Source organism: Tarenaya hassleriana, unplaced genomic scaffold (assembly GCF_000463585.1).
Source record: "Tarenaya hassleriana unplaced genomic scaffold, ASM46358v1 Cleome10, whole genome shotgun sequence".
Lineage (NCBI taxonomy): Eukaryota > Viridiplantae > Streptophyta > Magnoliopsida > Brassicales > Cleomaceae > Tarenaya > Tarenaya hassleriana.
This window is the reverse complement of record NW_010960188.1, coordinates 1002018-1025468: the sequence shown is the minus strand read 5'-3', so window position 1 is coordinate 1025468 and position 23451 is coordinate 1002018. Positions and strand designations below refer to the sequence as shown.

The window sequence follows — 23451 nt, the reverse complement described above, 5'->3', positions numbered from 1 at the left end:
AGAAAACAGAACAGACATCTCTTCCGAGTTATTACAAGAAAATCCTTACTGAAACCAATACTGCACTCTGATGCTACAGTTACATGTACATATCCACATTGAAGGAAACAGAGCAAAACCCAGAGTAAACCATCGTTGAATGTGGAAGCTATATGCTACTAACTATACAATTCCGGTAAAATCTCCTGTTCTCTCTGTTTATGGTGATGATATTAAATAAAGAATGAGACTTGCTCAGTCATAAAAGCTATGCCTTTGGGGAATGCAATCCTCAAAAGCCAATCTTGCGGCGGCACACGACAAGCCTTTCCTGAATCTACTCCTGTTTGGGCTCTTCACTTTCACTTCCACGGCAAAGACAGCACAAACTGGTCTGTGGTCTGAAAATCTCGATTCTCCCCTTATGTAAGAGAGCTGTTCTATGCCATTTCCTCGCCATAGTATCCTATCACACCTGCAATATATATATAATATATGCCCCCCACACGTTTTGAATCCAGCTCATATACATTCAGTGAATTGCTGATCTTTATCGAGAATCGTACGTATTGGAGGAAAGGAATATATATATATGTACCAGGCAGGTGTACGTCGTTTTTTCTTCGACTTGGTGGTCTCTCCAGCGTATGAATCTGAGTCATGCGAGTATTTGTACGTCGGGGCGAAGAGGATTTGGCCTTCTCGAAACCCGGAGAATACTCTTCCAGCTTCCCTCTCTATGTTCAGCTGAAACACCGACCGGAGAATTAGAGGAAAGGTTTGAATCCGACAGAAAAATGTACAGACAAAACACAAGTTTATCTCCTGTGGTTTGTGTCAGATTTATTAGAACCAAAACCTGATCTTTCTCAAGAAGAGTGCTCCAGTCATTATCCTCTAATAGTACCCTCGTCTCCTCGTAGCTTAGAGCCACCCGGTAATTCAGATCTCCTAGCCAAATCACTCGGCTGCATTCGACAATACGAGTTTGTTCAAAACAACGGATCAGAACAAGGGTAATAAAGAATCAAACGAGGAAAGTTAGAAACGTACTCGTGCTCCACAATTTTCTCGGCGGCATGGCAATTAGGGTTCTTGGAGATTTTTGGGAACTGGGTATGCTTCAGAATCTCTGCAACGTCTGCGTTTCTCCTAAACTCGTCACCCTCTTTCTCACCAGAAGCTAAGTGACTACAGACAAAACAAAAGCTTGTCTGGTGCAATGACATGCTTATGGCGATGCATCCCTGCAACAGAACAAAATCTCAACACCCATCAGACAAAAAACCTGGAATTTCAGACAATTCTTTTTTGTCGGAATTTCGTTTGGAGGAGGTACCTTGTTCCCCAAGCGACCCATGATCCCTCTTCCCACGGAATCGAGCCTGAGATGAGCTATGTGAGGAATCAACTCTTTTCTTGCCCAAACAGAAAGAAACAGGCCGACCATTTGCTTGCTCGCAATCAATCTGTAATCCATCTTCCCCGGCATCCTTGTAGAAGCAGGCACATCATCGAAGAGAAAGTTTTCGTGCACTCTGAAATTCACCGGCTCCAGATTATCCGTAGGATCACTAAGCTTTCTCGTCCGCCTTCCTTCCCAGCCCGGAGAATTTTCCAAGACCGGGCAATTACACGTCTTTAAGAGGCTGGAATCAACCCGGAAATTCCTACTGAGGACCTTGAGACTTGGTCTCGGAAAGAAACCAAGACTGCTCTGTGATTTCAACTCTTCCATGCTGCTGTTATGGATCTTGTTCGTGATTCTTGATCCAGAGAAGGAAGCGTTTGAGTAGATGGTGTCTTGGCTCGGTTTGTTCAGAGCTTGACTTATCAGGGCTATCCATTTCGCTGCTGGCTCGTTGTCTTCAACCACTAACACGTTTCCTGCGCTTAGTGGGACGATTTCCTGAAACCTGATTACACCAGATCGAGTGAAAATCCTTCAGGATTCTAACGGTAGAAACCAGATTATTACAGACGAGAACGTGCCAAATTCATGTGTATCATACCCACAGATATACAAATCTGCTGTTCCTTCCAAAAGCAAGAACTCTTCCAGGTTTAGATCGGTGTTCGGTGTTCGTCCTCCTACGTTCCATGTTGCCACGAGCACCCTGAAAGCACAAAAAAAAAAAAAAAAGAGTTACAGAACAGAAGATCGCCTAGGTTCTGTCTTAAGAACAGAGAAATCACAGGACAAGACAGAGATCTTCCTTCACCTGAGTTCTCGGACCTCTGTTGCCTGCGTCATACGCCTTTCGAAACTCGACAGATTCAAGCCCTCGATCCCGGGACTAGCCTGTCTCTCTGATAAGCAAAAAACCCACAAAAATCAGTTTCCATTGAGCAGAGTTCTTGCCATTTTCATTCATGGCGTCCAAGATCTAAGATGAAGAACCCTCGCTTTGACAAACAGGTCACCCCCTACACTTTGACATTGTACGATCTTTCACAATCATGTCTGTAAAACCATGTCAAATTTCTTGGTAGGTAAGCTACCAGCAATAAATTTTCCCAACAGCGCACCAAAATCCAATCCAGAACGGACCCACTAACAAAAACGGAACGGAATCTGTAGAACCTGAGAGAGTCTTCCACGACATTGGGGAATCGCCGAGAAAGGGTTTCTTCCGGGAAGCGATTCGTCTTTCCAAATCTGCTAAAACATGATCCCAGAGCCATTGGGATTAGGTTAGGGTTTGTTTCTTGGGATGCAAGTAAGATTAGAGAGCAGTACCGTGGAAAACGCCATCATCGCCATCGCATCCTCTGCTGTCCATATCAGACGCATCTTCCTCTTTACCACATCGTCTCGATCCAAAAATCTTCGGAAGAATAGACTACAGATTTCCCAAGGCATTAAAAAACAGATGAATGGGTTTCACGTCGCCTCATTTTCCCACCAATAAATAATTAATTAAATAATTAGGGAAGAGGAGAACTAACCTTCTTCCTCCTGTTCTCGCTCCTGACGCTGTTCTCTGAGTCGCTTTCGTTTCTGGGACTCATTCATCAAACTCTTGTTTAAAATTTCGAAAAATGATGATGATCGTGGGGAGAGGGAATTTGAATTTTATGGGTTTGATTTATTCGGGGCCAAAATAATAACTCCTTTTCTATATAAAACAATTAATTAGCAAAAGAATTAGTTAGTTTTTTTTTTCTTATCCCTTACCAAAAAAAAAAAAGAATTTTTCTTACTTCGGGGGGTTTTAGAACAGCGGAGATATGCTGTGCTCCAGTCTCACTAAACGCCATTGGTTGTAGTATCAATGAACTCCTTATTGTCTGATCAAGGCCTAACTCTTATTTTTTTTTTGTTTATTCCATCTAAAGCCCATTTATTAAAGGCCCATTGTTGTTCTGATTCCTAATATTGGGCTTTAATGGGCCTTGAAACGGACTTTCTACCTACAATTAATTCTTCAATACATCATCCTCTTAATAATATATACGCACAATTAAACTTGATAAGATCATGAAGATGATGAACCAGCTTGCAAGTTATATTACTTCTCGAACGAACATCACGCCACGTGTAGGTTTCTAAGTGACCAACGGGAGCAGTAAGAAGAAGCTACTTCACTGTGAAGAAAGCATCTCCTCTATATATAATAAAATACGCGTTCAGGGCAATACCCATGAGCCCACGCCGAGAACAGAGACAAGTCCGAACCCAAAGGTACGATTTTTACCCTCTCTTTTCAATTTTTGTTCCGTCTTTTTTAAGGTTTTTACCCAGAAATCCGACATAGTTATGCTATCATCACGCTTGGAGGAGTTTGGAGTTTGTTTTACTCGTGCTTATATTTCCATTTCCATCTACATGATTTTCAATCCACTTGCCTTTCTTTTAAATTATTACTCCGGTAATTACGATCCATGATTCCAACCTCGACTAAATTTTTATACACACACACATATATATATCTAGTCTACACATGCGGTGAATGATTATTTTTTTCTTAGATCTTAGGTTTTTGATTTTTTAATTTGTAACTGTTTATTTTTTTGTTAACAATGACAGTAGAATGTATGGAACTAATGTTATATATGCATACACGAAGCAAGATATAAAATAGTTATAAACAATTGTTGCTATATTGTTTAATAGTATATAGTTATATTTTTAGGGTTTATTTATCTAATTTTTCATTTTTAACATGACTCAGACATTAAAACATAAAATCTGGAACCCTAGATTGAAATCTATGTTTTGTGAAAGGAACAACTACAAAAAAAAAACCCCATGTCAAACCCTATATATGCAGAGAAGGAACACAAAAAGACGAAAGAACACACGAGGTACAACGATATCCATGTCGAGATTTGATAAATTATTAATGAAAAGGATGAAAAAGCGGTTCATGTATGTAAAAAACCAGCTTATGCCCTTTTGGAAATCCAGGAGGAAGAGGGTATACCCCACGTAGAGAGTAAAAGAAAAGGACAATAACGAAGTATTTGTGTGAGATTATAGAGCTCCTTCAAGTGAGGAGAAGGAGAGTCTCCGGTCGCCGGCGACGATCTTCGCCGGAAATATTGTTTTCCGGCGGAGTTGCCTTCTCCTTCTCCGCTTCTGCCCCCACAAGAATCTCTCCACCAAACTGTAAGACATTACATTTCTAAGCACCCTTCTCTTTCTCTCTCTCTCTCTTCCCTATGGCCAATTGTGTGTCTACGCATGCGTCCGTCCATGCATATATAGATGCATACATACATGCATGCAAACTACATGTATATATGTATTAGTGTATCTATTACGTATAGCTTTATTTAACTGACTTATATATAGAAGCATAAGATAAGGTCGAAGTACCTGGCTTGCCAAAAGCTGGCTCTCTTCTCTCAGCGAGTTCTCCTGTTTGAAAACAAAAAAGACAGGAACTTGGCAAGGTTACAACATTTGGTAAGAGATTCCATCAAGGAATCTCGAGTTTTATGATACTCATCAGTGAATTAAGAGAAGATGTCTTCCATGATCATGTCCAGAGAGAAGCAATCGATCCAATAATAAACCAGACTGTGTTCTAACTGTAGAAGCAGAGCTCTAACCTTTTCTTTGAGGGCCTTCAAAGACTCCAGCAGCAGTTGTGTCTGCAAATTGGAACTCCATCAGTAGTTCCCACATGTTCAGAAACATTCAGACAAGACTTAGTTACAGCACATTACCTTCCTAGCTCTAGCTGCTGATAGAGCCCCCTCAAGCTGCCACTCCATCTGATTGAGGAAATCTATACTTACATTCCCTAGATTTGGTTCTTTCAGCCGGCTACACATTCATTGCAACAGCCGCACATATGGTTACATCACAATACCAGACATCAAAAGGACGGAGGAAAAGAGACAACTGAAAACCTTTCAAGGGTTTCTAGCAACTCCTTGGTTGAAAGATAGTTCCCAGATTCCAATCGAAGATCCTGCACATGGAAATGGGAATTACAGAACCAGACAAGACCGACAAGTTCTTGTGCCTTCGTGGACAGAAAAGATTATGAATGATCCTTTTGAGAATTTGGGTACAACAAGGTTCTAAACTTTTTGTTCTCGTTCTCATAGGATCATTAGGGTAAACTTGTGGGCAATCCGTACAACCAAAAATGACAACCTCGATGGCACATGTTTTCTTCCCGACACTAACATGCATACTTAGACAAGTGTCTATCCAGCAAGTGTTTCACTGGAAGCATATCGTGCTATGAATACAGATGCTTATAAGGCACGCTGGTAACAACCACAACTATACATGGGCAATGGATATCCGTGCAGGCAGAGAAAACAGATCATGTATATACATTGTACTAGTCCTATATATGACTCCATGCATCACAGTGGAAGTTGCATCCAGAAGGGTGCACAAAAGAGTTTCTAATGATCACAATAGGGGCAACTTACCAAGTCTTTCACATCTTCTTCAGCTTGCTGCTCCCAATACCGAGCAAGAATCCTGGTCAAACTGGAGAAAGCATCAGACCATGAGATGCCTACCCATTCAAAACTAGCAATACACCACAATCAAAGAATCGTCCAAATCCTTGAAAAAAACGGATGGATTCACCAGTTCAATTCAGATATACCCCTTGGATGGTAGGGAGCTCAGTTCATATATACCCTCACATTTTGTAGCGCGGCCGTACAAGTTCTATTCATTTACCATCGTTGCATTAACATTTGTACTGACTAAAGATAGCATCAAGTTCAAGAGTTGATGCTCTACGCCGAAAGTGTCATACGATGCCAACACTAAGGGTGATATGCAGACTTACATAAAAGCCTTCTAGATATCATTATAGAAAGACATGAACAATTTAGCTATTTTTCTAATGAAAGCAAAGAGTGCTTCCACCATATTTTCCAATCCTTTGAACTTTGCTAATATCTTTTTTCCACTTGGAAGAACAATTCACATTATCCATGGAGAAACCTTGTATTGTACTTTTTAGGTCTATATGTTGGTGTCTTTCATGTGTTTCCATTGTGTTAATTTAACAATATATACATCCATGAAATGTGGACAATCTCACATGAGACCTTGGGTAGATTATCACTACAAAACAAACGGCGTATAACGACAGAACTCGCGACGAAATTCGAGAGTTTCAAGACAAAATAAGGGAAAAAGGTTTACGATAGTTTGAGTTCGATTCCACTGGTGGAGAGAGATATAATTTCTGGATCAAAAAATCCATATACAAAGGTTGGTCTCGAACCTAGGATGGATATAGTCGGGCCGAAGGTCCGGAAAATCATGCTAGTTATAAAAAAAACAGGTTACAGAATTATCCATTGCAATTTCTTTGTTGCGATGAATTTCCCTTATTTGTTGAGACGATTTTTTCCGTTGCAATATCCGATGTTTCTTATAATGTATCCGGAGAACTCAATTCGTATTTGTACCTTTAATTTTTAATTTAATCTAAAAACTATATTGTGTGCAAAATGAGAGTTGTTGAGAGTTTGAGACCATGGTTGTTGTCCATGAAAAGTGTGGTATGTACATATATAACTATTGACAGTAAGGAAGTTAAGATGTCTTGCTTAAGGCAATTTTTTAGGGGTTAAAAAGCATATTCACGATCTTTATGATCCAATATAGGGGTACAGGCCGGGTATCCAAGATTTTTGGATTATCCGAACATGAACGTGAAAATCACCATGAAATACTATCTAAATTTGTACTTGTTTTGGCCATGCACCCGGTAATCGGGTACTCGAATTTTTTTTTTCAAATACCCACAAATACCCAAACCCAATATTTAAAACAAAATTTTAATAAAAAATATATTTATCCATCACAATCATAAAAATATCACCATTAAATCATTTACAAAAGATAATCAATAATATTATGAAAAAATCACAAAATTATCATATTTTAACTCTTTATAAAAGACCACATGCAACAAGAAGGGCATATGATGACATCCATGGAAAATACTTATGGGAAAAAAGAGTAGAGAAATAGATAATTGGTGACATAGAAAGAGAGGAAAAATGAAGAGATGGAAGGAGATAGGAGAAATGGAGAGAGAATGATGGCATATGTGAAAAAGAGAGGGGAGAGAGAATACATGAATGTGATGTAACCCCTAAATTTCAGTGTAATTTTATTAAAAATTAGGGATAACATTGAAAATTTACTATTTTCGGGTACCTGCGGAAAATATCTGAACCCAAACTTTACTATCCGACCCGAACTCGAATTTCGAATTTTTCTCAAATCTAAACTCGATCTCATCTTAGAAACCAATCGAGTATCCGAAATTCAAGTATTTCTGTCTATCCCTAATCTGATATATCTTTCTCGATCCAAGAAAAATGACATATGAACAACTCTAATAGGCTCCCGAGCTTTGAAAAAAGAACGTAACATATAGATGACCACATGACTTAAGTTGAGAAAGGTTCATTCTGAAAGGATTGTTGGCCATTTATGGCTACTAGTTTATATTTTCATTTTCAAGTTAAGGTGAACAAATTTTTGAATATGTTGGGTGTCTATATCCATTGTTTTGGCATTAGATGGATGGTCGGAGTTCAGCCCATGAGAATCCATTCTTAGACGATTGATCAGTTATGGGTTTTAATTTTTCATATTAGCTATATTTCTATTTTCAAATTAAAACATATTTCATATTCTTTGTCATGTTATTTTTCTCATAAACTAACTTTTATATAAAAAAAATTATTCATATCAAACAATAAAATCATCATAGTTAAGATGACAATTGAATTGGTTGGATGCATTCGTTATTTTTGCTTTGATCCTTACCTCTAATGCCAAAATTTACTAGATTGAACTATGTTTGTTGCTACATGTACCGATTCTTTGGAAGTAAGAAAAGCTTGGATCATTTGTCTAAGGTTTTTTCTTTCTTTCGTGGGTACAAACATATTCTCGTCGACACAATATCTTTCCCCTCGACTCCATGAAAAAGTCATGTGAAAACACGGCCTCCCCCGTTGTTAGAGTCAAACAAAGTCTAATTCGCGGATGGGGCCAACTTAATTTAGACTATACTATCTTAGAAAAAAAACTTTTAGTTAGTACAACAACAAAATGTTATACATTTGTTGATGGGATGCACAACAAGGAGTGGGCAAAAGGAGTAGGGAGTGTTATTTATGTTGGTTATAAAATTGAAGAAAAAACATTAGTGCAATTTCTAAAATTTTGAAAATGATTTGGCTAATTAACACACATATATTGATAACTCTTTTTTGTGGAGTTTTCGTCTTTAGTATATATCAATATAAGGAGATAAGGCATCATATGCCTTTAAAACTAACATTAAATTTTCATATCCAACATAAGTATGTGTTTTTTTATTAAATTTTTTTTTTATTGAACTCCTACATGATTTCTCTAATTGGAAAGCTTTATATGAAAAATATATGATGGAGGTTGATTTGTTAATGTTAGTGATGGTGATTCATTTTAATATGTAACAAATATATACTTCTCATGGTCTAATAGTTTTTTTTTATAATCTAAAAGTTCACAAAATCTCTAAACCAACTATACTTTTCCGAGGATCGGAGATAACTACTAATAGTTATCGTCCCATAAACACATAATTGATGCAGCACTGTAAGTATCTGTAATGAAAGTGGAATATACTACATCGGAATCAACTAAGCATCCTTGATCAATATTTGAGCAGCAAATTGTGAAGTCATAAGAAGATAAAGTTTTAAGTCATTAGATCAATTGTAAGCAATGCCACTTAATGGCACAATGTATCAAACACAATTCAAAGCAAGTAAGCATCCTTTATGTTCCTCCAAAGTAATCACATACGCCATTGGTGAGCATTAGATAACACTAATGAATCAATATAATAAACTGCGAATTCATTTTGTTCGGTTCTTTTAAAGCATGGATTCACGTGCCATCACGTGCAACAAGCTTCTCGAAGCGCATGCAATGCAAAACACAATTAATGGAAGAGTTTATACGGAAGGGGGGAAATGAACAACACTTGCAAGGATTTTGAACGAACCAAATCACAATAAGCCGCATCGAGTTAGATTTATTCACCAAATTCTGATATCTGAGTTCATGTCTCAATCATCGTCGTCGGCATATTGAGTAGGGAATCAATCAAGTAAATAGACAAAATAATCAGACTAGGAAAAAAAAACCATCAATTGGCCGTAACAGGATTGCATGACAAATGGCCATCGAGAAGAAAGCATAGCACAATTACTTGGCAACAAACACGGGCAGACACGAGTTCTCCGACAGAGACGGACAGACGCGGGAACTCCGACCGGAGCAAACAGCACAGCAAAGAATATGCGGGAAAAAAGCCTCGATTTCTATCGGGACGGAAGAGGAAAAGAGCACCTTTCACCGGAGGAGAAGCTGTAGAGCTTGTCGGAGGAGGACACGACGAGGACAGCGACGGCGGCGTCGCAGAGGACGGAGAGCTGACGAGCTTTCTCGAGCAGACCGCCTCGTCGCTTGGAGAAAGTGACTTGACGGCTACTCTTGTTCTCGATTCGCTTTATCTCCACTTTCCTCCGGCCCATGGCTTCGCCGATCAGACAATGCTTCTCTTCTCTTCTCTTCTCCGAGCCCTAATTTTGTTTTCTCTTTTACCCTTTTTTTTTTAATTTGGTACAGAAAACGGTAACTAAGTCGCCGGAACTGTAACTATTTAGAAGGGGGGGAGGAGAAATTCTTTAAGGGAGACACGTAACATGTCCGCATGTCGAAGCCTTCCTTCGTAACTTTCAATTTTCCTATTCTTACTGCCCGGTTCGGTTTTTTTCATCTTTATCCATTCACATGTTTACCCTTTTTCGGCACGTGTCTAGAATCCTATAAAATAATAATTCGCGAGTCTTCTCTCTTTTATCCATTTCTATAATAATTGTTTAATTGGGATAATTTTTTATTATTCCTCGCGATTTCCATCGTTGGTTAATTCTAGTTGCGGTTTGAGGGGAGGAAAAGTCGCCGGATTCGTGGGATCGTTTATTTACGATTTTGCCACTATTCTATTCTTGTCCATTGATTTCCATCGGGAGTAGAGTCTCTTCAAACGCTGTGGGATCCTTAATAAAATTATTCCACCTTTATTTCATTTAATCATTTTAGTAAAATGAAAAGTAGTGAAAGCGGAATTATTTTCTTTTAAAAAAACAAACAAACAACAAAATCATTGCAACTTTCATTAATACCACCAACATCAAATAATAACGTCGCAATTCAGAACCTAAGTAGAATTTAACAACACAATAATAAATGATAAAAGTAAAACATGCCACGTGGTATTATCATATATTGCTTGCTAAGTGCTAACCATATAATAGATGACATAAAATTCAATTTTTTATTTGTGTCGAATACGAAATAGAGCACGAACTCTTTATTCTCGGCATGCATTTCCCCTTCACATTCATCTTTTCCTCGCTGCCTTCGTCGCTTGTTCCTATGCTCTTATTTCTGTTCAATTCAACATTAAAAAAACAAATAAACTTATGTATATGCATATAAATGATTTATATTAATGGTTACGCCAAGAAACTCTCGGATTCCGTAACATCCATGCAAATGCGAGTACCGAGTCAACTCAGTCACGCGCTAACCTTTCTTCGTTGAACGAGTTCGATTTCCTGAGCACCGGCTCCGCCGTGACTCGTTCCTTACTCACCGTCTCCACTATGCTTCCGCTGAAGTGTTCCTTCTCCTCCGCCTGTGAGTTCCCGAACCTCGGATTCTCCGACATGATCTTTATCATCTCAAGATCTTCTTCTCCGACAGCTCTGTTCGCCGCAAATTTCCTACACAGCACCCCTTTACGAAGATTCTCCTGATCCTTCGGCTTCGAACTCAGGTTCGACGAAGATAGGGGTATGTGTGAAATTCCGGTTTTAAAAAAAGGACCAACCCAGTTACTATCCCTATCCAGTGGTGATAAAAATCGAAACTTTAACATAGATACAGTGAATTATAACAATAGGCAGAGTACATGAGCTTCGGACTGAACTGCTACTCTGTTCTTTGTTAGAGTTCTTACCTCTTAAGCGAAGCGGCTGGTTCGAGGGAGTGAGTACTTCCATGAAGTGAGGATGTTCGAGACTCTTGTATACTTATCTTGAGTTGAAAGAGGTCGTTGTCTCCTTGACAATATCTCGAATGACTTAGCTCCAAATGACTGGTGGTTATGTCATGGTTACCCTTGACTCTTTTGGGATTCTTCTGTTAACCTCCTTTTTTCATCTCATTTCACTTTTCCCGTGTTCTTCTGTTATAATATATATATATATATATATATATATATATACAAAGCAATAAAAAGTAATTAAATCGGACGGTAGTTATATTAATCTGAATCGAATTTGATATAAAATTTATTTGAGAACAATTTTTTAAATTCGATGAATTTGATTAAAATAACTTAAAATTTCGATTTAAAATGAAAATAATTTTTAAAAAAGAAAAACCAGTCCCTAATAAATTTTATATAAAAAATTGATAAAAACTCAAACTAAGTATTATAATAACAAAAAAAAACATGTGGAGTTCTTACTAGCTTCAAAGTATTAAGAAGCAATCTTTTTTTTTAATTGTCACAAAAGGATTTAATAAAAGTAAAACACCATTGGTTGTGGTATCAATGAACTCCTTATTGTCTGATCAAGGCCCAACTCTTATTTTATTTTGTTTATTCCATCTAAAGCCCATTTTTGTTCTGATCCCAAAGAAACTTCACATTGGGCTTTAATGGGCCTTGAAATGGACTTTCTACCTACAATTAATTCTTCAATGCATCATCTTCTTAATAATATATACACACAATTAAACAGACTTGATAAGATCGTGAAGAAGATGAACCAGCTTGCAAGTTATATTACCTCTCGAACGAACATCACGCCACGTGTCGGTTTCTAAGTATCCCATGGGAGCAGTAAGAAGAAGCTACTTCACTGTGAAGAAAGCAACTCCTCTATATATAATAAATACGCGTTCAGGGTAATACCCGTGAGCCCACCCAAAGAACAGACAGAAGCCCGAACCCAAAGGTACGATTTTTTACCCTCTCTTTTCAATTTTTGTTCCGTCTTTTCCAAGGGTTTTACCCAGAAATCCGACATAGTTATGCTATCATCACGCTTGGAGGAGTTTGTTTTACTCGTGCTTATATGATTTTCGATCCACTTGCCTTTTGTTTAAAAAACATTATTACTCCGGTAATTACGATCCATGATTCTAACCTCGACTAAATTTTTATACACACACATATATATGTAGTCTACACATGCGGTGAATGATTATTTTTTTCTTAGATCTTAGGTTTTTGATTTTTTAATTTGTAACTGTTTTTTTTTGGTTGACAATGACAGTAGAATGTATGGAACTAAGGTTATATATGCATACACGAAGCAAGATATAAAATAGTTATAAACAATTGTTGCTATATTGTTTAATAGTATATAGTTATATTTTTAGGGTTTATTTATCTAATTTTTCATTTTTAACATGATTCAGACATTAAAACATAAAATCTGGAACCCTAGTGTTGAAATCTATGTTTTGTGAAAGGAACAACTACAAAAAAAAAACCATGTCAAACCCTATATATGCAGAGAAGGAATACAAAAAGACAAAAGAACACAGAGAAAATACGAGGTACAACGACATCTATCCATGTCGAAATTTGACAAATTATTAATGAAAAGGATGAAAAAGCGGTTGTAGTTATATTAATCTGAATCGAATTTGATATAAAATTTATTTGAGAACAATTTTTTAAATTCGATGAATTTGATTAAAATAACTTAAAATTTCGATTTAAAATGAAAATAATTTTTAAAAAAGAAAAACCAGTCCCTAATAAATTTTATATAAAAAATTGATAAAAACTCAAACTAAGTATTATAATAACAAAAAAAAACATGTGGAGTTCTTACTAGCTTCAAAGTATTAAGAAGCAATCTTTTTTTTTAATTGTCACAAAAGGATTTAATAAAAGTAAAACACCATTGGTTGTGGTATCAATGAACTCCTTATTGTCTGATCAAGGCCCAACTCTTATTTTATTTTGTTTATTCCATCTAAAGCCCATTTTTGTTCTGATCCCAAAGAAACTTCACATTGGGCTTTAATGGGCCTTGAAATGGACTTTCTACCTACAATTAATTCTTCAATGCATCATCTTCTTAATAATATATACACACAATTAAACAGACTTGATAAGATCGTGAAGAAGATGAACCAGCTTGCAAGTTATATTACCTCTCGAACGAACATCACGCCACGTGTCGGTTTCTAAGTATCCCATGGGAGCAGTAAGAAGAAGCTACTTCACTGTGAAGAAAGCAACTCCTCTATATATAATAAATACGCGTTCAGGGTAATACCCGTGAGCCCACCCAAAGAACAGACAGAAGCCCGAACCCAAAGGTACGATTTTTTACCCTCTCTTTTCAATTTTTGTTCCGTCTTTTCCAAGGGTTTTACCCAGAAATCCGACATAGTTATGCTATCATCACGCTTGGAGGAGTTTGTTTTACTCGTGCTTATATGATTTTCGATCCACTTGCCTTTTGTTTAAAAAACATTATTACTCCGGTAATTACGATCCATGATTCTAACCTCGACTAAATTTTTATACACACACATATATATGTAGTCTACACATGCGGTGAATGATTATTTTTTTCTTAGATCTTAGGTTTTTGATTTTTTAATTTGTAACTGTTTTTTTTTGGTTGACAATGACAGTAGAATGTATGGAACTAAGGTTATATATGCATACACGAAGCAAGATATAAAATAATTATAAACAATTGTCGCTATATTGTTTAATAGTATATATAGTTATATTTTTAGGGTTTATTTATCTAATTTTTCATTTTTAACATGATTCAGACATTAAAACATAAAATCTGGAACCCTAGTGTTGAAATCTATGTTTTGTGAAAGGAACAACTACAAAAAAAAAACCATGTCAAACCCTATATATGCAGAGAAGGAATACAAAAAGACAAAAGAACACAGAGAAAATACGAGGTACAACGACATCTATCCATGTCGAAATTTGACAAATTATTAATGAAAAGGATGAAAAAGCGGTTCATGTATGATAAAAAACCAGCTTATGCCCTTTCGGAAATCCAGGAGGAAGAGGGTATACCCCACGTAGAGAGTAAAAGAAAAGGACAATAACGAAGTATTTGTGTGAGATTATTTTTTCAGATCAGATATGGAGCTCCTTCAAGTGAGAAGAAGGAGAGTCTCCGGTCGCCGGCGACGATCTTCGCCGGAAAGATTGTTTTCCGGCGGAGTTGCCTTCTCCTTCTCCGCTTCTGCCCCCACAAGAGTCTCTCCACCAAACTGTAAGACATTACATTTCTAAGCACCCTTTCTCTCTCTCTTTTCCCTATTGGCCAATTGCGTGTCTATGCATGCGTCCGTCCATGCATATGTAGATGCGTACATACAAGCATGCAAACTACATGTGTACATATATATGTATTAGTGTATCTATTACGTATAGCTTTATTTAACTGACTTATAGAAGCATAAGATAAGGTCGAAGTACCTGGCTTGCCAAAAGCTGGCTCTCTTCTCTCAGCGAGTTCTCCTGTTTGAAAAAAAAAAAGACAGGAACTTGCGAGGTTACACATTTGGTAAGAGATTCCTTCGAATTTTCTGATACTCATCAGTGAATTAGCTGTGCTCATCTTCTTCTACTTAAGAGAAGATGCTTTCCATGATCATGTCCAGAGGGAAGCAATCGATCCAATAATAAACCAGACTGTGTTGTAAAGAGATCAAACTAACTGTAGAAGTAAAGCTCTAACCTTTTCTTTGAGGGCCTTCAAAGACTCCATCAGCAGTTGTGTCTGCAAATTGGAACTCCATCAGTAGTTCCCACATGTTCAGAAACATTCAGACAACACTTAGTTACAGCACACTACCTTCTTAGCTCTAGCTGCTGATAGAGCCCCCTCAAGCTGCCACTCCATCTGATTGACGGAATCTATGCTTACATTCCCTAGATTTGGTTCTTTCAGCCGGCTACACACATTCATTACAACAGCCGCACAAATGGTTACATCACAATACCAGACATCACAAGGACGGAGGAAAAGAGGCAACTGAAAACCTTTCAAGGGTTTCTAGCAACTCCTTGGTTGAAAGATAGTTCCCAGATTCCAATCGAAGATCCTGCACATGGAAATGGGAATTACAGAACCAGACAAGACCGGCAAGTTCTTGTGCCTTGGTGGGCAGAAAAGATCATGAATGATCCTTTTGAGAATTTGGGTACAACAAGGTTCTAAACTTTTTGTTCTTGTTCTCATATATAGGATCATTAGGGTAAGCTTGTGGGCAATCCGTACAACCAAAAAATGACCACCTCGATGGCACATGTTTTCTTCCCGACACTAACACGCATACTTAGACAAGTGTCTATCCAGCAAGTGTTTCACTGGAAGCATATCGTGCTATGACTACAGATGCTTATAAGGCACGCTGGTAACAACCACAACTATACATGCCCAATGGATATCCGTGCAGGCAGGGCAATACAGCTCATGTATATACATTGTACTTGTCCTATATATGATTCCATGCGTCACAGTGGAAGTTGCATCCAGAAGGGTACACAAAATAGTTTCTAATGATGACAATAGGGGCAACTTACCAAGTCTTTCACATCTTCTTCGACTTGTTGCTCTCGGTACCGAGCAAGAATCCCGGTCAAACTGGAGAAAGAATCAGACCATGAGATTCCTACCCATTCAAAACTACAGGTAGCATCAAGTTCAAGAGTTGATGCTCTACGCCGATACGGTGCTAACACTAAGTGTGATACGTAGACTTACATAAAAGCCTTCTCGATATCATTACAGAACGACATGAACAATTTAGCTATTTTTCTAATGAAAGCAAAGAGTGCTTCCACCATCTTTCCAATCCTTTGAACTTTGCTAATATCTTTTTTCCTCTCTAGAAGAACAATTATCCACGGAGAACCTTGGATTGTACTTTTTAGGCCTATATATTGATGCCTATACTGTGTTTCCATTGTGTTAATTTAAGAATATATACATCCATGAAATGTGGACAATCTCACATGAGACCTTGGTTAGATAGTATCACTACTAAACAACTAGCGTATACCGACAGAGTTCGAGAGTTTCACGACAGAATACGAGGAAAAAGGTTCACGACATAATTATCCATCGCAAATTCTTTGTTGCGATGGATTTCCTTTATTGTTGAGACGAGTTTTGTCCGTCGCAATATCCAATGTTACTTGTAATGTATCCGAAGAACTTTATTCGTATTTGTACCTTTAGTTGTCCTTGAAAGGTGTAGTATGAACATATATAACTATTCACAGTAAGGAAGTTAGGGTGTCTTGCTTAAGGATATTTTTTAGGGGTTAAAAAGCATATTCACGATCTTTATGATTCAGGTACAGGTCGGGTACCCGAGATTTTTTTATTATCGAACATGAACGTGAAAACCACCATGAAATAATAGCTGAGTTTGTTCTTGTTTTGGCCACGCACCCGGTAATCGGGCACTCGAAAAAATTTTAGATACTCGCAAATACTTCAAACCGAAATTTAAAATTAAATTTTAATAAAAAAATATATATTTATCCGTCACAATCATAAAAAACATCATTAAATCATTTACAAAAGCTAATCAATCATATTATAAAAAAAATCACAAAATTATCATATTTTAACTGTATAAAAGACCACATGCAACAAGAAGGCTTATGATAACATCAATGGAAAATACTTCTGGAAAAAAAAGAGTAGAGAAATAAATAAGGTGGCATAGAAAAAGAGGAAAAATGAAGAGAGAGAAAGAGATAGGAGAAATGGAGAGAGAATATTGATGTCATCCCATGAAAAATAGAGGAGAGTGAGAATAAATGAATGTGATGTAACTTCTAAATTTCAGTGTAATTTTATTAAAATTAGAGAAAAAAATTGAAAATTTACTATTTTCGGGTATTTGCGGGTAATACTCGAACCCAAACTTTACTATTCGACTTGAACTCGAATTTCAGATTTTTCTAAAATATAAACTCGATCTCATTTGCGACGAAGATGTTAGTCTCATGATAAAATCGGGATGGATAAAATGGAGACAAACCACAAGAGTTTTTTGCGATCGTAAGGTTTCTTTACGGTTGAAAAGAAAATTCTACCGTACTGCCATAAGACCCGCATTGATGTATGATAGCGAATGTTGGGCGGTAAAACGACAACATATGTCTAAAATGAGTGTGGCCGAGATGAGGACGTTGAGATGGATATGATGCGTGTACACACAAGGATGGATAAAATTAGGAATGAGACTACTAGAGAGAAAATATAAGTGTAATAGGTATAGAAGATAAGTTAAGAGATACGTTTAAGATGTTTAAACATGTACAACGTAGGCCGATGGATGCGCTGGTTAGAAAGTAGACAGTATACAAATGAGGATGAAGACAAAGAGAAAGGTTAGACCTAAGTTTACTTGGGAACGTGTAATTAGGAATGATTTGGAATTGTTACAAATTCCGAAAGAGCTAACGCAAAATCGAAATGAGTGAAAACGAAGAATCCATGCGGCGAGTATCCGAAACGCAATCGAGTATCCGAATTTCAAGTATTTTTGTCTAGCCCTAAGGTGTTCTGTAAATGTTTTTTTTTTTCTATTTTGGGATTAACAACTATATTATTGGGTCTTACAACCTAATACGTCTCCCTTGACACCAAGGAAAAACAGATGAAGAGTCCTCCCAAAGATCACACATGATATGATGTCATTTTCGCTTATAGACCTTATAAGATGATCTACATTTAATATATGTCATATTATTTTTAAAAGAATATTTTTGAATCCGAAGATGAATGATATATAATTATTATTTTTGGTAATGGGTGTCATGAACCGAAGTTCAAACTCATCCAGAAGTCGAGAGCAAACCATGTGACTAGAATTACGTTCCACCCCCAATTTGAGGCTCAAACTTGAGGTGGGACAAACGTGTTGCGTCTCATTTTCACCGGTTGAACTATCCAAGTTAGATAATGATATGTAATTATTAACATAGGAAGAGTAAAATACATTTGGTTGAAATCTCGTACATAGACCGACACTAAATTAAAAAGACTATAATGGGTTATTTCTTATAGTTCCAACACTAATAGTTATCGTCCTTTAAGCACATAACCGCAGTAGCACGGAAAATGGCAATTCCTATAGTTCCAACAACTAATAGTTATCGTCCTTTAAGCACATAACCGCTGTAGCACTACTAAGCATCCTTGATCGATGTTTGAGCAGCAAAGTGAAGTCATACAGATAGAGTTTGTAGTCTTAGATCAATTGTAAGCAATGCCCTTTAATGGCACAATTAATGTATATATCAAACACAATTCAAAGTAAGCAAGCATCCTTTAGGTTCCTCCAGAGTAATCACATAAGCCATTGGTGAGCAATAGATAACCATTGAATCAATATAAGAAATCCTTTAAAGCATGGATTCACGTGGCATCACGTGCATCAAGCTTCTTGAAGCGCATGCAATGCAAAACACAATTAATTGAAGAATCTAAAAGGAAGGGGGGGAAATAAACGACACTTGCAAAGATTTGAACGAAGCAAATCACAATAAGCGGCATCGCGTTAGATTTATTCACCAAATTCTGATATCTGAGTTCATGTCTCAATCATCGTCGTCGGCATATTGAGTAGGGAATCAATCAAGTAAATAGACAAAATAATCAGACTAGGAAAAAAAAAATCATCAATTGGCCGTAACAGGATTGCGTGACAAACGGCGATCGAGAAGAAAGCATAGCACAATTACTTGGCAACAAACACAGGCAGACACGAGTTCTCCGACAGAGACGGACAGAAGCAGGAACTCCGACCGGAGCAAACAGCATAGGAAAGAATATGCGGGGAAAAAAGCCTCGATTTCTCTGGGGACGGAAGAGGAAAAGAGCACCTTTCACCGGAGGAGAAGCTGTAGAGCTTGTCGGACGAGGAGACGACGAGGACAGCGACGGCGGCGTCGCAGAGGACGGAGAGCTGACGAGCTTTCTCGACCAGACCGCCTCGACGCTTGGAGAAAGTGACTTGACGGCTACTCTTGTTCTCGATTCGCTTTATCTCCACTTTCCTCCGGCCCATGGCTTCTCCGATCAGACAATGCTTCTCTTCTCTTCTCCGAGCCCTAATTTTGTTTTCTCTTTTACCTTTTTTTTTTTAATTTGGTACAGAAAACGGTAACTAAGTCGCCGGAACTGTAACTATTTAGAAGGGGGGAGGAGAAATTCTTTGACGGGAGACACGTAACATGTCCGCATGTCGAAGCCTTCCTTCGTAACTCTCAATTTTTCCTATTTTTACTGCCCGGTTCGGTTTTTTTCATCTTTATCCATTCACATGTTTGCCCTTTTTCGACACGTGTCTAGAATACTATAAAATAATAATTCGCGAGTCTTCTCTCTTTTATCCATTTCTATCATAATTGTTTAATCGGGATAATTTTTTATTATTACTCACGTTTTCATTTCCATCGTTGGTTAATTCTAGTTGCGGTTTGAGGGGGAGGAAAAGTCGCCGGATTCGCGAATCGTTTATTTGCGATTTTGCCACTATTCTATTCTTGTCCATTAATTTCCCATCGGGAGTAGAGTCTATTCAAACGCTGTGGGATCCTTAATTAAATTATTCCACCTTTATTTCATTTAATCATTTCAGTAAAATGAAAAGTAGTGAAAGCGGAATTATTTTTCTTTTAAAAAAACAAACAAACAACAAAATCATTTCAACTTCCATTAATACCACCAACATCACAATTCAGAACCTAAGTAGAATTTAACAACACGATAATAAATGATAAAAGTAAAACATGCCACGTGGTATTACCACATATTGCTTGCTAAGTGCTAACCATATAATAGATGACACAAAGTTCAATTTTTTATTTGTTTCGAATACGAAATAGAGCACGAACTCTTTATTCTCGGCATGCATTTCCCCTTCACATTCATCTTTTCCTCGCTGCCTTCGTCGCTTGTTCCTATGCGCTTATTTCTGTTCAATTCAACATTAAAAAAACAAATAAACTCATGTGTATGCATACAAATTCTTTTCGGTCGGTTTATATAAATGGTTACGCCAAGAACTTTCTCCATGCAAATGCGAGTACCGAGTCAACTCAGTCACGCGCTAACCTTTCTTCGTTGAACGAGTTCGATTTCCTGAGCACCGGCTCCGCCGTGACTCGTTCCTTACTCACCGTCTCCACTATGCTTCCGCTGAAGTATTCTTTCTCCTCCGCCTGTGAGTTCCCGAACCTCGGATTATCCGACATGATCTTTATCATCTCAAGATCTTCTTCTCCGACAGCTCTGTTCGCCGCGATTTTCTTACACAGCACACCTTTACGAAGATTCTCCTGATCCTTCGGCTTCGAACTCAGGTTCGACGCGTTCTTGGCTTTCGCCACCGCCATGTTTCCGCACGCGATCAGCTGCATCAGGACCGACCCACGACCCCATGGACCTGACCCGGATCCCACAGGGTCACCGTCCTCGAACCGCTTCGAAACGTCACCGCCACCAGGTCGTTGGAGCTCCGCCGAGTCCAAGCGAGTCGACTCGGATGACCCGGACCGGACAGGCTTCGCAGGGCACCGTCGTTGTTCTTGGTCGGTAAATTCAAGCTCCTCGGTCGAAACGCCTCGAGAGCAACGAGACTGCGGCGTCGTGGAGGAAGTGTAGCTTGTTTTCGGTTCGTCCATGTCGTAAGCTTCTTCTTCTCCGTCCTCCTCCACATCCTCCCCTGGGTCGCCGGCGAAGAGCTCCTGATCATCAAACGACGCCGTTCTGTTTCCGACATATCTGTTTGCTCTGTCATGGTGTTCCGGTTTAGATCGGAGAAGACGAGCGTTTGGTGCTTCTTGCATGTGGCTTGAAGATGGCTTGTGTATGCTCTCTCGAATCTCTTGGAATTTCTCTGCAATTTTAATTAAAAACCAAAAAACCCTGTAATGAACGGAGAATTCGACGGGCATGTGTGAAATTTTGATGAACTCACCGGAACAACCGTCCACAACCTCAGAACCCTTTAACACATATTCGGTATTGTCCAAAGGGTAAATGACATCATCCTCTGCTAAATCATTCCATACGTATCCATTTCTGTAGCTCCTGATGAAGTCATTATGTACAGAACCCGATTACATAATTTCGGTTTTAAGACATTGGAAAATGTCTACGTGTGCATGCATGTTTTGCATTACGTACGTTACCTTTTGCACGACCATGAATACAGAGACGGCATGCCCTTGCCTCTGAGAACAGTCAGCCGTTTCATTACATCTTCACGGACAAAATTTAAGGAAACATGACCAACGGAGATTTCCGAGGAGATGGAGACAACCCAATTGATCAGTGACGATAAAAATCGAAACTTTAACATAAATATGGTGAGTTATAACAATAAGCAGAGTACATGGGCTTCGAACTGAACTGCTACTCTGTTCTTTGTTAGAGTTCTTACCTCTTAAGCGAAGCGGCTGGTTCGAGGGAGCGAGTACTTCCATGAAGTGAGGATGTTCGAGCTGACCCTTCCTCGTGAGATAATACACAACTTGGACCCTTCTCGACATTGGTTTCTTGGCCCTGCCCTGTTCTTGGCGGTTATTATTCAATAACGACCTTCGTCGTCTCTCTGGGCTTGTCTCCATGACTCTTCTGCTTCTCAATTCTTCCATCCCCGATGATTTTTTCGGACAAGGGAGCAAACCCTTTGTGTTTTTTATACAGCTTTGTGTTGGTGTCGCTTTCTCTGCGTGAATTGGCTTTCTGAAACAGTACGAGAAGATGATGGGAGAGAAAGAGAGGGAGAGAGAGATCCAACGACGAGAACTGATAACAGACTTGGCTTTTAATTATTTACAGGGAGCCTTATGAAATCTGCAAAACATGTCATATGTCTCACTCATGGTTAATTGAGTGAAATTCCAAATCCTTTAATTTGGAGACATGTGATAAAATGATGAATTATTAATAAGAAAATTAATCACATACCCTCCAACTCAATTCACTTGATTCCGTTTGTTGATGCGCATGAATATGTGACGGTAATACGATAATTAGGAGGTCTTATTGGAATTAAGTCACTATCAAATTAATTATAAAACGATATTAAAGGAATAAAAAAAGTGGGGAAATTCGAAATTTGCAGAAGTAGATGTGACCACAGGTATGAGAATATACATATAAAGCAATAAAAAGTAATTATTTCATAATAAAAAATAGAAGCCTAAGTGTTTAATGTTCAATATCCAGGGTACGGAGATTTTACCTCCGGACATCTTCGGGTGCTTCACATCCCATACGTGTGGTACCGGTTATGCGTATGGGTCGGGATTAGTCTGGGTCCTTTGGACATGGGATTAACCGGTTATCAAAAAAAAAAAAGTCTTTAATGTTGCTTTCATAGAATATTTAAAAACTTGACATAATTTACTGTTTGCTATGCTAAATCTAGATAAACAGATCGAACCGACAAGTTGCTTCATTAAAGGCGATGGGTCAATATCATTGTGCTTATAATGGAAGTTTGACTTTTAATAATCCCTTATTACAAACCAAATAAAAATAAATAAAGAAGAATTGTCATGTGTTGTTTTTACTTTTTACTGCTTTTGCATCCTGCATTTTTACATTGCCTCCGCTGTCAAGCAGAAAGGTTGCCAAAACAAAAGAAAGGGTAAAAAAAATTTAAAAAGGAAGCACGACAATTGTTTTAGTTATATTTTATTTATCGGTTTGTTATATAAATCATTTTATTTTTGTCAAAAATTAAGTATAACAAAGAAACTAAAATCAAATAAAACATTATAATACGTTGTAAATTGCGATATCGTAGAAATTTTCGTTATTCCTCTTTTAAAACTAAGGTAATATCACTAT

At 37.9% G+C, this 23451-nt stretch overlaps 5 protein-coding genes across 9 annotated transcripts; all 5 read right to left on the bottom strand.

Annotated features, from left to right (window-relative positions):
- Window positions 1-28: 28 nt before the first annotated feature.
- Window positions 29-3088, bottom strand: LOC104799111 (type I inositol polyphosphate 5-phosphatase 5). Its single transcript, XM_019204152.1, has 10 exons — window positions 2929-3088; window positions 2720-2822; window positions 2564-2638; window positions 2202-2289; window positions 1992-2096; window positions 1319-1895; window positions 1033-1226; window positions 839-947; window positions 578-726; window positions 29-454 (listed from the first exon to the last, which is right to left on the bottom strand). The coding sequence occupies exons 1-10, from the start codon at window positions 2989-2991 to the stop codon at window positions 235-237; spliced, it is 1683 nt and encodes a 560-aa protein (XP_019059697.1). The 5' UTR covers window positions 2992-3088; the 3' UTR covers window positions 29-234.
- A 1130-nt stretch (window positions 3089-4218) lies between these two features.
- LOC104799088 (agamous-like MADS-box protein AGL27) lies at window positions 4219-19796 on the bottom strand. Of its 3 annotated transcripts, XM_019201318.1 has the most exons (8): window positions 19470-19796; window positions 16149-16209; window positions 15606-15667; window positions 15418-15517; window positions 15301-15342; window positions 15039-15080; window positions 14680-14830; window positions 4219-4455 (listed from the first exon to the last, which is right to left on the bottom strand). In XM_019201318.1, the coding sequence occupies exons 1-7, from the start codon at window positions 19652-19654 to the stop codon at window positions 14711-14713; spliced, it is 612 nt and encodes a 203-aa protein (XP_019056863.1). In that variant the 5' UTR covers window positions 19655-19796; the 3' UTR covers window positions 4219-4455; window positions 14680-14710. The 3 variants fall into 3 exon arrangements, with proteins under 3 accessions (XP_019056863.1, XP_010519728.1, XP_010519741.1); XM_010521426.2 differs by lacking the exon at window positions 4219-4455 and having other exon boundaries at window positions 14431-14830; window positions 19470-19794; XM_010521439.2 differs by lacking the exon at window positions 4219-4455 and having other exon boundaries at window positions 14737-14948; window positions 19470-19794.
- On the bottom strand, window positions 4286-10137 carry LOC104799064 (agamous-like MADS-box protein AGL27). Of its 3 annotated transcripts, none has more exons than XM_010521406.2 (7): window positions 9833-10137; window positions 5878-5929; window positions 5341-5402; window positions 5155-5254; window positions 5038-5079; window positions 4802-4843; window positions 4286-4589 (listed from the first exon to the last, which is right to left on the bottom strand). In XM_010521406.2, exons 1-7 carry the CDS (start codon window positions 10015-10017, stop codon window positions 4470-4472), a joined length of 603 nt encoding a protein of 200 aa, XP_010519708.1. In that variant the 5' UTR covers window positions 10018-10137; the 3' UTR covers window positions 4286-4469. The 3 variants fall into 3 exon arrangements, with proteins under 3 accessions (XP_010519708.1, XP_010519690.1, XP_010519700.1); XM_010521388.2 differs by having other exon boundaries at window positions 4289-4589; window positions 5878-5938; window positions 9833-10128; XM_010521398.2 differs by having other exon boundaries at window positions 4496-4713; window positions 5878-5938; window positions 9833-10136.
- On the bottom strand, window positions 10804-11259 carry LOC104799080 (protein UPSTREAM OF FLC-like). Its single transcript, XM_010521418.1, has 2 exons — window positions 11080-11259; window positions 10804-10936 (listed from the first exon to the last, which is right to left on the bottom strand). Exons 1-2 carry the CDS (start codon window positions 11229-11231, stop codon window positions 10816-10818), a joined length of 273 nt encoding a protein of 90 aa, XP_010519720.1. The 5' UTR covers window positions 11232-11259; the 3' UTR covers window positions 10804-10815.
- A 523-nt stretch (window positions 19797-20319) lies between the features above and the next one.
- Window positions 20320-22339, bottom strand: LOC104804548 (protein UPSTREAM OF FLC). Its single transcript, XM_010528861.1, has 6 exons — window positions 22034-22339; window positions 21783-21852; window positions 21569-21681; window positions 20704-21487; window positions 20484-20563; window positions 20320-20333 (listed from the first exon to the last, which is right to left on the bottom strand). The coding sequence occupies exons 1-6, from the start codon at window positions 22245-22247 to the stop codon at window positions 20320-20322; spliced, it is 1275 nt and encodes a 424-aa protein (XP_010527163.1). The 5' UTR covers window positions 22248-22339.
- Window positions 22340-23451: the final 1112 nt, after the last annotated feature.

What these genes read in the sequence shown, in the direction of transcription:
- LOC104799111 (XM_019204152.1), bottom strand. Translation starts at nt 2,991, where the DNA reads ATGAGTCCCAGAAACGAAAGCGACTCAGAGAACAGCGTCAGGAGCGAG. An exon ending in GTCGTGGAAGACTCTCTCAG is followed by an intron (nt 2,290 to 2,563) that starts GTTCTACAGATT and finishes TTTGCTTATCAG; the next exon opens with AGAGACAGGCTAGTCCCGGG. An exon ending in GCAGATTTGTATATCTGTGG is followed by an intron (nt 1,896 to 1,991) that starts GTATGATACACA and finishes TGGTGTAATCAG; the next exon opens with GTTTCAGGAAATCGTCCCAC.
- LOC104799064 (XM_010521388.2), bottom strand. Translation starts at nt 10,017, where the DNA reads ATGGGCCGGAGGAAAGTGGAGATAAAGCGAATCGAGAACAAGAGTAGC. An exon ending in AAGAAGATGTGAAAGACTTG is followed by an intron (nt 5,403 to 5,877) that starts GTAAGTTGCCCC and finishes TTCCATGTGCAG; the next exon opens with GATCTTCGATTGGAATCTGG. An exon ending in CAGCAGCTAGAGCTAGGAAG is followed by an intron (nt 5,080 to 5,154) that starts GTAATGTGCTGT and finishes TCCAATTTGCAG; the next exon opens with ACACAACTGCTGCTGGAGTC.
- LOC104799080 (XM_010521418.1), bottom strand. Translation starts at nt 11,231, where the DNA reads ATGATAAAGATCATGTCGGAGAATCCGAGGTTCGGGAACTCACAGGCG. An exon ending in AACTCGTTCAACGAAGAAAG is followed by an intron (nt 10,937 to 11,079) that starts GTTAGCGCGTGA and finishes TGAATTGAACAG; the next exon opens with AAATAAGAGCATAGGAACAA.
- LOC104799088 (XM_019201318.1), bottom strand. Translation starts at nt 19,654, where the DNA reads ATGGGCCGGAGGAAAGTGGAGATAAAGCGAATCGAGAACAAGAGTAGC. An exon ending in AGCTTCTCCTCCGGTGAAAG is followed by an intron (nt 16,210 to 19,469) that starts GTGCTCTTTTCC and finishes TTCTTTCTCCAG; the next exon opens with TTTGACCGGGATTCTTGCTC. An exon ending in TTGCTAGAAACCCTTGAAAG is followed by an intron (nt 15,518 to 15,605) that starts GTTTTCAGTTGC and finishes GAATGTGTGTAG; the next exon opens with CCGGCTGAAAGAACCAAATC.
- LOC104804548 (XM_010528861.1), bottom strand. Translation starts at nt 22,247, where the DNA reads ATGGAAGAATTGAGAAGCAGAAGAGTCATGGAGACAAGCCCAGAGAGA. An exon ending in TATTCATGGTCGTGCAAAAG is followed by an intron (nt 21,682 to 21,782) that starts GTAACGTACGTA and finishes TGACTTCATCAG; the next exon opens with GAGCTACAGAAATGGATACG. An exon ending in GGTTGTGGACGGTTGTTCCG is followed by an intron (nt 21,488 to 21,568) that starts GTGAGTTCATCA and finishes TTAAAATTGCAG; the next exon opens with AGAAATTCCAAGAGATTCGA.